This window comes from Hoplias malabaricus, chromosome 9, assembly GCF_029633855.1.
Source record: "Hoplias malabaricus isolate fHopMal1 chromosome 9, fHopMal1.hap1, whole genome shotgun sequence".
NCBI classification, from domain to species: domain Eukaryota; kingdom Metazoa; phylum Chordata; class Actinopteri; order Characiformes; family Erythrinidae; genus Hoplias; species Hoplias malabaricus.
In genome coordinates this window covers 18,768,238-18,781,166 of record NC_089808.1, presented here as the reverse complement: position 1 = coordinate 18,781,166, position 12,929 = coordinate 18,768,238, and the positions used below count along the sequence as shown (strand labels likewise).

At 39.6% G+C, this 12,929-nt stretch overlaps 1 gene segment (V, D, J or C); it reads right to left on the bottom strand.

Annotated features, from left to right (window-relative positions):
* Positions 1-4,529: 4,529 nt before the first annotated feature.
* Positions 4,530-12,063, bottom strand: LOC136706639 (T cell receptor alpha variable 14/delta variable 4-like). The segment is given in 2 exon segments: positions 4,530-4,858; positions 11,970-12,063. Coding segments are annotated over 2 exon segments (423 nt in total).
* Positions 12,064-12,929: the final 866 nt, after the last annotated feature.

Sequence of the window (12,929 nt, the reverse complement as noted above, 5' to 3'; positions counted from 1 at the left end):
CTACAATTCTGGTTGCTCCTACTCCACAGATGGAATGGCATCTCTCTTTTATAATGACGCACTAGCTAACCCAGAGGACGTTATTTTGTTCGTCGACGCAGCCCCTTCCATGTGGTGTGGAGGTTTTTACAAGGGACACTGGTTCGCATCTTCCTGGCCTGATCAATTCACCCATCTAGCGCTAGACTGCGGTGACTCCATTGCGCTCCGCGAACTCTTTCCCGCTGTCATTGCTACAGTTCTTTGGGGACATGAATGGACTGGCCGAGTCATCCTTCTCCCTCCAGATAATGAATCAGTCGTTCATATTATTAATAAAGGACGCTCCAGTTCACTCAGTCTCATGCCATTTGTCCGCCGCCTCACTTGGCATTCAGTTGTCCATCAATTTCTATTAAAAGCAGTTTACATTCCTGGTCACATTAACCCTATTGCTGACTCTCTGTCTCGTTTCCAATTTCACAATTCTTTTCAAATATTTCTCTTTAAACTCCCTTCCCCTATAAGCCCCTATGAACCTCTTACACGCTACCTCCAGCTTAGATTATCTCAAGGTACCTCCCAATCCGATCCATTGTTTACAACTGAATCAGGTTCGGTCGCCACTCGCCACTGGTTTCAGTCCTACTTACGACGAATCCTTTCACGTAGTAATCTAAACCCATCACATTTTCCGCTCACTCTTTCAGGATCGGTGCTGCCTCTACAGCTTACCATCAAGGCCTTTCAGATCATACCATTCAGAAACTCGGCCGATGGACCTCCCAAGCACATCATTTATACATCCGCACCCATTTCCGTGATCTCTTCGAAGTTCACCAACGTATCGCTTTCCTGTAACTTTTGGGGGCCTGGAGTTTTTTTTTTTACAACTTTAGCTGATGCTTAGCCTTAAATTTTGAAAACATCAGGCTCATGTGAACTTTTTCAGTGGTCTGGGGCTCAGATTATTGTTTCTACAGAGAAAATACAAGCTGTGAGTGTCCAGTTCACCTCCTGTGTCTGCAAATGCTGAACATTTAAAATGTTGAATTCACTTACTAGAAAAAAAATGCTTTGTATCATATTGTATATGTACAGAGTATAAACACAATGTATATTTTATTTCTGTTGTGTATGTGTATCTTTAAACCAGTCATAGGAACACAGCATCTATAAAATATTCTATTACACAAAGTGCCATTGTGTTCTTATTTTCAGCTCTGACAAGTATTTTAACAACTGGCTTCAAATATTTGTTCGAAGGGCTAATCTGGTAAATCCTTTAATGTAAAATACAATCCTTTAATGTGAGACCTGCATGAAATACACATTTAATTATGGACTAATTCACTAATGAACTTTAAAAGGGTTGAAAATAATAACTTATTTTTTTATTGCAGTGAATGTAATAACAGATAATGCACTGTGGTTTTGATATTACTTTGATCTCTTTGTGTTCAAAGCAAACAGAATGTGTGTGAGTTTTTGTAAAGCTTCTCTGACACTTTGTAACACTGGGCTCCAACTCTAAGAGCACAGTAGTACAGAGCTGTATCTCCCAGTCTTAATTTTGTAGCAGTGACTTCAGTGGATGAATCGGATGTAGTAGAATCGAACCTACGGTCTGAAGTACCACTACCACCGTATGCTCGAGCACCTTTCCACAGCAAATATTCTGGGGCTTTATTAGGATACCGTCTGTACCAGTAAAGATAAATATTTCGACTACTTGAGTCATAAGAGCATTTCAATTTAACTGATTCTCCCTCTTTTCTGAAAACTTCAGTCTCTTGATCTCCTGGTGGTCCAATTTGATCAGCACCAAACACACCTGAATAAAACAGAAAAAAAAATACTTTAAAAATTACATAAATTTCCATTCAAATAACCTTAAGTATATCTCTGAAGTGTGTACCTGATGCTACAGTGAGGATGATGAAGAGGTTTGTCTTCATTGCGATTGTGATCAGATGGAGGCAGTAATATATTTAAGCTCTTAGTGCTCTGTTGCTGATCGTTGTGTTAGTTTGACTCCCTCTTAAGTGAGTGTAGTTATGAAAAACAGGAAGCTCCTGCCACACTGTGCTTTCTGTCTTTGGTGCAGACAAGTGTGAATAAAATAAGACAGTATACTTAAGATAATACACTTGTGAAAACAGTAAAAATATCTAATGAAAGTTTATGATTCGTTCATCTGTTTTATACACATTGCTACATCTCTAGTGTTAAACTCATATTTACAATGCTATCAGTGTCAGTGGAGCTAAGTATGCCCTACATCATCATTTAGACCAATATGCATTTAAAGTTATTGATGGAATGCGGGTGTGTTTTGTGTAGGGTTGGTGATGGAGGGTTGATACACAGTCCACATTGGTGGCAGTGAGCATTAGTCTCCAGTGAGGCAAATGTGGACCTACAAAATACATGGATGAAAGGTTTGTAAGACAATCTTGGAAGGAGGTGAGTCAGGGATGCCAGACTTCACTGTTAAGTTTTCCAGGGGTGGAATAGGCTAAATTATTTGAAACACTTTCGAAGAGACATGCCTCCCTGATTACCTAGAAAGGAGCTGGAATTGTTGTAGTTGCTGTTATGAAGAAAGTGAGTTGTGCCCTGTGTGAAACTCTATTGGAATTGCATAGAAAATTCAGTCTCTTATCATATGTGAAATTAAATGTAAGCCAAAAGGGAAAGCATTTCAATAAAACATGCTCTAAGAATCTTTTACTCTCAAAGATCTGGATCAGTGTGATCAGATTATTAACTCTGTTAACAGGGTGTGGCTGGTAGCCTCTTACATGCTGAAAGAAAGCACAACTGAAATGTCATAATTATGGAAGCTTGTATATGAACTGTCAATGAATAACTATAAAATATTAAAAAAAAAAATAATATATATATATATATATATATATATATATATATATATATATATATATATATATATATATATAATCACAAGACCAGAGAAGTGCACTGGAGGCTAATTGCTAACACGTTTCCATTAGATTCCACAATGAAAATGCCAATATGTTAAGAGTATAACAGCCTTTTCATGAAACAAAGCAGGATACATTTACTACCCTGACATGAAGAGATGGTGTGTTTCTGTACTTTTAAATGCTGTAAATCTTCAGCACAAGAAGAGGAGCTGTGTATGAGATAAATAAAAATCCATTTTGATATCAGTTTACTTTTTATGTTGCAAAATCACTCAGCAAACATGTACCTCTAGTTGATGGAGCTTCGGTGCTTCTTACAAACACATTTAGCTACAGCGTCTCACATCTAAGCAAGAAATGGGAAAGCCAATTCTGCTGCCAGTAGTAAGTTTGGGACATAGGACATGTAATAGAGAATGAGATGTTTTTGTAATAACACACTGATAAAAGGATGTAATTGAATTTGAAAATAGAAAATGTTCCTATGGACAGGTCAGTAGTCTCTGGATTTTGGTAAGGTCATGTCTCTAATGTTGTTAATTTGCTGTATTGTGAAGAGAAGTGATGGGAAAGAATCTCCGCAGACACGGTTAAAGGTGTAAATAGAGTTTGGTGTGTTATCCCCATGTCCACTTTGGTTTCCTCTGGGTACTCCGGTTTCCTCCCATGGTCCAAAAACACACATTGGTAGGTGGATTGGTGACTCGGAATATGTGTGAGTGTGTGTACCTAGCCACTGTTTCCCAAAGCCCGGGTGAATAGGGAGTGTTGCATCAGGAAAGGCATCTGTCATAAACATTGTGCCAGATCAATGGTGCAAATTGTAGTTGATCCACTGTGGCAACCCCTGATGGGAGGGAGCAGCCAAAAGAAGAAGAAGAAGAAGAAGAATTTGTAGCTCCAGAGTGTGTCGTTCCACTGGTCCACAACTCGAAACTGGGGGGCTTTGTATCTGTCTAGCTGAGCTTCGTATTGAGCATGGTGATCTTTGGCTCATGTGAAAGTGCTCATAACATCATTAAATCAAATGTATGCACATTTATGTAGATGAATTCATTAAGATAGTAATAGATTAAACAGCAAAAAGAAGAGTGAAACAGAATGATGCCTGCATGCTCTCTCCCAGAACTGACATCAAACTGACAGACAGATTCAGATTCAGGGAGGAGTTATAGAGTTTGATGGCTACAGGTAGGAATGACCTCCTCTGTCACTCTCTAGTGCATTTTGCCATTATAGTATATTTAAATACATATTAATATCTTTTATTGTTTATTAACATGCCACATGCTGTCAAATTTTTAGTTAAGGAATAGGAAAAGCCATGCATACGCTTACAAAGCATTTGCATTATGTACTAATAAAATATTTATGCATTTAAGCATGGAAAATAAAAAAAAATTCTAAATGTCATTTCATTAAAGATCCTTGTGTGTATATTACACACAAATGTAGAATATCAGAATAAATTTCAGCAAGATGATAGCTGGACTTAAAATAGAATTACAGTTAAACTTGATGGAGCTGAGTATATAAATGCAAAAAGCAAACAGCGCCCCCTGCTGTAAAATTATAATTCTACATAGGCCATATGTTTTTGTACTAAGGAGCTGGGCTTCCTGTCACTGTGGGCTCCATGGCACAGTAGTAGAGCGCAGAGTCTGATACTGCAGCAAAGGAGATCACCAGATCCACATTCTTCTCTGTTTTATTGAGTTTGATTGACAATCGACTGTCAAGCATTTTAGCCTTATTTTCAATTCCACTGGATACCTGAATAAGCAGCAGAAACTCTGGTCTCGATCCAGGCTTTTGCTGATACCAGTGGAGACTGTAAGGTGATCCATCATAAGTACAGGACAGTGTGGAGATGCTGCCTTCACTCAAAAACACACTCGTTTGGTTCTGAGTGATGAGGTCATTACTTTCACCTATAGAAACATAACATAATAATTAGTTTTTACATTAAGATCATTTTAAATATTCCAGTACATTGACACACTAAATACACCCATATATTGTTCCCTGTTATGCTCATTTCACCCTCAAATATATTGTGCATTTTTAACTTACCAATACTGGAGACAAGCATAAAAACAGAGATGAAGAGCAGCATTATGATAAGTGATATTATATCTCCTGCATTGGGCAATACTTCCAGTCTTGTCTGTGTGGCTGTATTTTCTAGCTCTGTGTTCTAGCTCCACCCACTCTTAGTTCATAGTAAAGATCTCTAATTCCATTTCATCTGATAATGCAGTTACTCTCTATTGTGAATTTGTGCATTTTCCATTTAAAAAAAAAAATTAATTAATATAATATTTAAGGTACAGTAAAGTGTTTTTTAATATGATCTGTTCAGAAGAAGAATCAGCAGAAGTAATGAATAAAGGGATGTAATTCAATTTTATATAAATCCTAGCATCCACTTCTTATCTGAGACAATGCTGATGGACTTTCGGTGATCCCCTTTATTTTTCAGCTATTAAATAGTCATAGGGCGGCACAGTGGCGCAGCAGGTAGTGCCGCAGTCACATTGCTTCAGGGACCTGGTGGTTGTGAGTTCAAGTCCCTCTCTGGGTCTGTGAGGAGTGTCGTGTGTTCTCCCCGTGTCTGCGTGGGTTTCCTCCGGGTGCTCCGGTTTCCTGCCACGGTCCAAAAGCACACATTGGTAGGTGGATCTGTGACTCAAAAATGCCCATAGGTGTGAGTGTGTGAGTGAATATCTGAGTGTGTGTCACCCTATGAAGGACTGGTGCCCCCTGCAGGGTGTGTCCCTGCCTTGCGTCCAGTAATTCCGGGTAGGATCCGGACCCACCACGACCCTGAATTGGATACAGACAATGAATGAATGAATAATTCTTGCATTAAATATTTGTGTAAATATTTGATTATATTTAGTGATAAACCAGTTAATTTTAGATTCCATCATAGTCCAAACTTAAATTTAAATATTAAAAATTTAAATATTATGTTTCATTTTTACTTCATATAAGAATGTCCATTTAATCAACACTTAATTGTGAGGTTCTTCTGAAATTAAGGTTATTAATTTGGAGAGCCGGAGTCCCACTCTGTGAGGAGTTTGGTGTGTTATCCCCGTGTCCACTTGGGTTTCCTCCGGGTGCTCTCGTTTCCTCCCATAGTCCAAAAACACACGTTGGTAGGTGGATTGGCGACTCAAAGTATGAGTGTGTGTGTTGCCCTGTGAAGGACTGGCGCCCCCTCCAGGATGTACACCTGCCTTGTGCCCAATGATTCCAGGTAGGCTCTGGACCCTCCGCGACCCTGAACTGGATAAGAGGTTACAGATAATGAATGATTAATAAAATGAAGACTAATGCAAACTTGTTTCCATTTAATTCTTTTTTTTTTTTTTTTTCTCAATTAACCTCTCCAACAAAGCTTAAAACCTCTCACGCCTTTCACTGGCCTATGGTAGACTAACTCCTCCCTAATTAGCTTAGCTCTTTTCTCAGTGTGTCAAAGGCCTAAGAATCCAAAGTTATTCTTTTCAAATTCTTTGAAGTATCTTGATCATTTGTGGAGCATATCTGGTCACATTGCTGAGCCAATATTTGCATCATATGTTATACAGTGTCATGTTTTATACACTTCAAATAAAGTCTCCGAATATATCCTCATGCCATATATTGAAATATAAGAACTCAATATTTGGCTAAAGTAAGACCAAATCTGTGGTATATCATCTGTTTTTGACACTGAAACATATATTGTGGAATACTGTGTACAAATTTATCACTAGGTGAATTTTGACTGATATTTATGACACATAATATATATATATAGCATTTCCATTGCCCCAATTTTTTTTGTAGGCAATCCACTTACGAACATGTGGACATGGGGAGAACACACCAAACTCCTCACAGACAGTCACCTGGAGTGTTGCTCAAATATGTTGCACCACTGTGCCACACAATGTTTGTTTTGTTTTAAAAAAATTCTTACTAGCCAATACCCTGTAGCCATGGATTTAGAATTTGGAAATAAGACTAACAGAAACATTGATTTTATTAATAGGGACCAGTGATTTGCCATGTTGACTTCTGTCCATTTAGGTGTGGTGATTTATGCAAATTGTTGAATGTGAAATTGATCACGTTGGTCACATTAAAAATTACAAAGTAGTATCCTGTCCTTTTAGTCAGTGTAACAAAACATTCTCTATAATATCAACATTTACTTCACATTTGTCGAGAAACCACAAAAAACAGACTGTGATTGATGCTTTTGTAGAGAGGTCTATTTCAAACCATTGTCAGCCTACTGCATCTCAAGCTGACAATTAAACATTTATGGCCATTTTAACAGATAATGATATTATTACTAAAGAGCTGTCAAATGTTGTGCCAGATGAAGTAATATTTTCAAACAATCTGGCTTTACTGTATCTAAAATTGCAAGCAGTTTCAGTCATTTAGACAATTACAAATTATACGAATATTTATGAAGTAAGCCATTCAAACATTTTTCAGAAATTGGCAGAAAAGTTGAGTACATTTGGAATTCTGGGATGTTTATTCATTTATTGTCTGTAATTCAGTTCAGGGTCACGGTGGGTCTGGCGCCTACACAAAATCACTGGGCGCAAGGCAGGAACACACCCTGGAGGGGGCACCAGTTCTTTACAGAGCAACACACATTTACACTTTTACTCACACACTCACACCTATGAACATTTTGAGTCCCCAATCCACCTACCAACATGTGTTTTTGGACCGTGGGAAGAAACATGAACACTCAAAGAAAACCCGGCACGGGCACGGAGAGAACACACCAAACTCCTCACAGACAGTTACACACAGCAGGGCTTGACCCCTCCACAACCCCAGGACCCTGGAGCTGTGTGACACCCACACTATTTGCAGCGCCACCATGCTGCCCCATCTTGGAATGTGAGATAATCAAAATCACTGATGTTCTTAAAACCGAAGACCTGCTAAGTCATTGCAACACAGTGCTGAAGACCAGAGGAGGAGGAACATGGTTTAACATTACCTGATGGACAGGTCCGTAAATGCACATTATATGCAATTGCTGGGGACAATTTACAGCATTGGTGGCTCACAGCATTGGTGGCTTTCTTTCAGTTTCAGTAGTCACTTTTGCTGGTATTGTGACATAGATGGTTTTACATTTCAAGCTGCACCTTATTCAAGGGGCTCACCTAGAACAGTTGGTTATAAGCAAAATGTGGAATATGTAAAGTGATGTAGTAAGAATTCTGAAAGTGGTGTGAAAATGTATTCAGTTTTCCCTCACATTTTCATGTTTGTCATGGATTGCCACTTTGCTTAGGCTAGTGGTTCCCAAACCTTTTCTGCTGTGCTCCCCTTTTGTAGAGGATAATATGTTTGTCTGGCCCCTGCTCTGCAAAAATGACATATTTAATCCCCGGCTTACAAACCAGATTCCAAAAAAGTTGGGACACTTAACAAATTGTGAATAAAAACTGAATGCAATGATGTGGAGATGGCAAATGTCAATATTTTATTCGTAATAGAACATAGATGACAGATCAAAAGTTTATTCTGAGTAAATGTAACATTTTAAAGGAAAAATATATTGATTCAAAATTTCACAGTGTCAACAAATCCCAAAAAAGTTGGGACAAGTAGCAATAAGTGGCTGGAAAAAGAGCATATCATGAACAGCTGGAGGAACAATTAACAGTAATTAGGTCAATTGACAACATGATGGGGTATAAAAAGAGCTTCTCAGCGTGTCAGTGTCTCTCTGAAGCCAAGATGGTAAAAGGATCACCAATTCCACCATTGTTGCGCAGAAACATAGTGCAGCAATACCAGAATGGTGTTAGCCAGCGTAAAATAGCAAAGATTTTTAAGTTATCATTATCAACCCTGCATAACATCATCAAACTATTCAGAGAATCTTGAACAATTGCTGTGCGTAAGGGTCAAGGCTGTAAAACTCTACTGGATGCTCATGATCTCCGGGCCCTTAAACGTCACTGCACCTCAAACAGGTATGCCAATGTCAAGGAAACAACAGAATGGGCTCAGGAATATTTCTAGAAAGCATTGTCAGTGAACACAATCCACCGTGCCATGCGCCATTGCCAGCTGAAACTCTACAGTGCAAAGAGGAAGCCATTTCTAAGCAAGCTCCACAAGCTCAGACATTTGCACTGGGCCAGGGGTCTTTTAAAATGGAGTGTGGCAAAATGGAAGACTGTTCTGTGGTCAGATGAGTCACGATTTAAAGTTCTTTATGGAACACTGGGATCCGGACCAGAGAGGACAACAATAAACCCAAGATGTTATCAATGCTCCGTTCAGAAGCCTGCATCACTGATAGTATGGGGTTGCATGAGTGCTTGTGGCATGGGCAGTTTGCATGTCTGGAAAGGCACCTTTAATGCAGAGAACTATGTTTAGGTTCTAGAACAACATACGCTCTAGACGTCATCGCTTTCAGGGAAGACCCTAGATTTTTCAACAAGATAATGCCAGACCACATTCTGCAGCAATCACAACATCATGGCTACATAGGAGAAGGATCCGGGTACTGAAATGGCCAGCCTGCAGTCCAGATCTTTCACCTATAGAGAACATTTGGCGCATCATAAAGAGGAAGGTGCGACAAAGAAGGCCCAAGATGATTGAACAGTTAGAGGCCTGTATTAGACATGAATGGGAGAGCATTCCTATTTCTAAACTTGAGAAACTGGTCTTCTCTGTCCCCAGACGTCTGTTGAGTGTTGTAAGAAGAAGGGGGGATAAAAATGGCCTTGTCCCAACTTTTTTGGGATTTGTTGACGCCATAAAATTTTTAAACAACATCATTTTCCCTTAAAATGATACATTCTCTCAGTTTAAACTTTTGATCTGTGATTTGTGTTCTATTCTGAATAAAATATTAGATGTTGGCAACTCGGGCGGCACGGTGGCGCAGCAGGTAGTGTCGCAGTCACACAGCTCCAGGAACCTGGAGGTTGTGGGTTCAATTCCCGCTCTGGGTGACTGTCTGTGAGGAGTTGGTGTGTTCTCCCCGTGTCCGCGTGGGTTTCCTCCGGGTGCTCCGGTTTCCTCCCACAGTCCAAAAACACACGTTGCAGGTGGATTGGCGACTCGAAAGTGTCCGTGAATGTGTGTGTGTGTCTGTGTTGCCCTGTGAAGGACTGGCGTCCCCTCCAGGGTGTATTCCCGCCTTGCGCCCGATGATTCCAGGTAGGCTCTGGACCCCCCGCGACCCTAAGTTGGATAAGCGGGTACAGATAATGGATGGATGGATGGATGTTGGCAACTCCACATCATTGCAATCAGTTTTTATTGACAATTTGTTTAGTGTCCCAACTTTTTTGGAATCCGGTTTGTACTAAGATGGGTAAATGGTGCTCAAATGTGAAATAAAGTGAACTCATCACAATGCATTTTTATTTTACTTTGTGTAATTATCTTACAGGAGACAGCTTGTGCTTCTGAAATTGAAAGACCTTTGAGCTTCCAGAGAGCCCATGATTTGTCATTCCTGGTATGGTAGACTACCCTTCCAAGACCATGCTAAGAAGTTAATTAATTTAGTTGATTTTAGGTGACACTCTTAGTGGACAAAAATTGATGGTTGTAATTGAAACCCAGGTAGTGTGTGAAAGGGTTCAGCCCACATTTTCATCTGGAGACTGGAAGCATTTATATAATCTGGAGGAATTTGGCATTTAAAATGTGACAATACAGGGGAAAAAAACCTTAACTCCATATTCTGACAGTCCCAATCTGAAGATTTATATGATGCAAACAAATCATAAATTATTATAATGCAGAGATTTTGATCATATTTTAATCATATATTTTAATAGCTTTAAGGTTCTGTCCGTGGATACTGTGCATATATTGCTTTTCAGATTTTATCATATATGGGCTGTAATGTGATATGATGAATGGGTATTAATTTCTAATAAGAAATTTGACTTTCATTTTAATACCCAGATTTTAGCTGGTTTTCAGAGACATCTCCAACCCACACAAGTCAATATTGGAATTTGCGATATGCTTTCCAGCAAGCACTGGCCCCAAATTGGTGTCTGAAGGTCTGTGTAAGAGGGTCATAAAACTGACACTACAGACCCTTTTCAGAACAGTTTATGACATAGGGTCAAGAGAAGAATCTTTCAGAATGCAAAGAGACACAGATTCAACCTTGATTAAAACTGTCTTCTCACACATTTTAAAAGACTGTTAAACAAAAGAATCACACATTTCTTAATTCTTTTGTTTACCTGATAAACAAGGTGCCTATGTGTACCACTGTGTGAAATGAATTCCCTTTTAGACAAATCAAAACAGGTGGAATTAATATACATATGTTTAAACCACCCTTTTATATGAACTTATGTAGGAACCAAGGTAGCCACATACTCTTTGTGATATTTGGTTAAGAATTATGTTAAACATTGTTTGTCTGAATGATATTACTTGTGTTAACACAATCTCTTATATTGCAAAATATAATTCAGAATTCTGTGATATTCATTCAACTGGGACTGTGTCTTCAAGTTTTTGACTTTGTCAAGTGTCATAAATTTTATGTGATGTCACTACCAAGGTACAGGAAACAGCCAATCAGGAGCAAGAGATGCTCCAATCCTCAATCACTGAGGACTAATCAGGTATTCAAGGCAGGTTTTCTAAACTCTGGTTAAAAAACCCTGTGGCGCAAAAATGACACAATCCTTCTTGCCCTTCTTCACTTCACACCCCTTTTTTTACACACCTTTGGAAATGACTCTGGCTTTTCCTGAAGAACAAGGAAGAACGTCTCTCTCCTGCTTCCAGCAGACAATGCTTCTCAGATAGGGTAATCAGAGAGCTCTCCAGTTTTGCAGGCTTCAGCTTCTCTTATGGCTCTCTTAAACAGTATTGGGCCCCTCAAGCGTGGTCCAGATAGAACAGTTCTATTTGAATTTTACCTCTAGTAGAAAACTACCTTTATAGGGACTGTAGTTATTCCAGCAAAAATTCAACGCCACACCCAGAGCATTGAAGGAGACCTCAGACCTCTGATCCTCAAAGTGATGACAAAAGCTTCAGGATCAGTGACAAAGAAGGCCACACTCGCCCTCAGAATGACCTTGTGAGCAAAGACCTGCATGGACGCATCTCTCACCAGGAGGCAGATCAGCGATGACGGAGAATTCCCACAGAGAACTTCAGAAAGCCACCAGCTCCGACGGAGTGGTCGCCGTGTCCCTTGCCAAGAGGGAGAAAGAGGAACCCAGCGGCTGCAGTGCTACAAGGCCCGCGGCTGCGGTGCTCCAGGAAGCCTTGCCGGATTGCTTTGCTGGGATAAACAGTAGCCTTTTTAGTATTTAGGGTAATTATCATAGAGAAATTCCCTCATATATCTCCCTGTTCCCTCATGTATCGCTGTAATCTATTTCATTAAATGAATGTATAATCAATATTCATTATTTGATATTATAATTAATAAACAAGTTGTGAGATAAAACCAATCCTTGGTTATTTATTTGTGTGTGCACTTTTCTTGTACAGAATTATTCCTTCTAGTTCAGATTCAATTTCGGAGCCAAGAACCTACAATGAGCATAATTCATTAATAATAATTAATTCTAGCTAATTTTGCTACATAATATGCAAAGTGGGGCGGCACGGTGGCGCAGCAGGTAGTGTCGCAGTCACACAGCTCCAGGGACCTGGAGGTTGTGGGTTCGATTCCCACTTTGGAGTTGGTGTGTTCTCCGGTTTCCTCCCACAGTCCAAAAACACACGTTGGTAGGTGGATTGGTGACTCAAATGTGTCCATAGGTGTGAATGTTTGTGAGTGTCTGTGTTGCCCTGTGAAGGACTGGCGCCCCCTCCAGGGTGTATTCCCGCCTTCCACCCAATGATTCCAGGTAGGCTCTGGACCCACCGCGACCCTGAACTGGATAAGCGGTTACAGATAATGAATGAATGAATGAATATGCAAAGTCATCTAACATGATGACCTACTTGTCC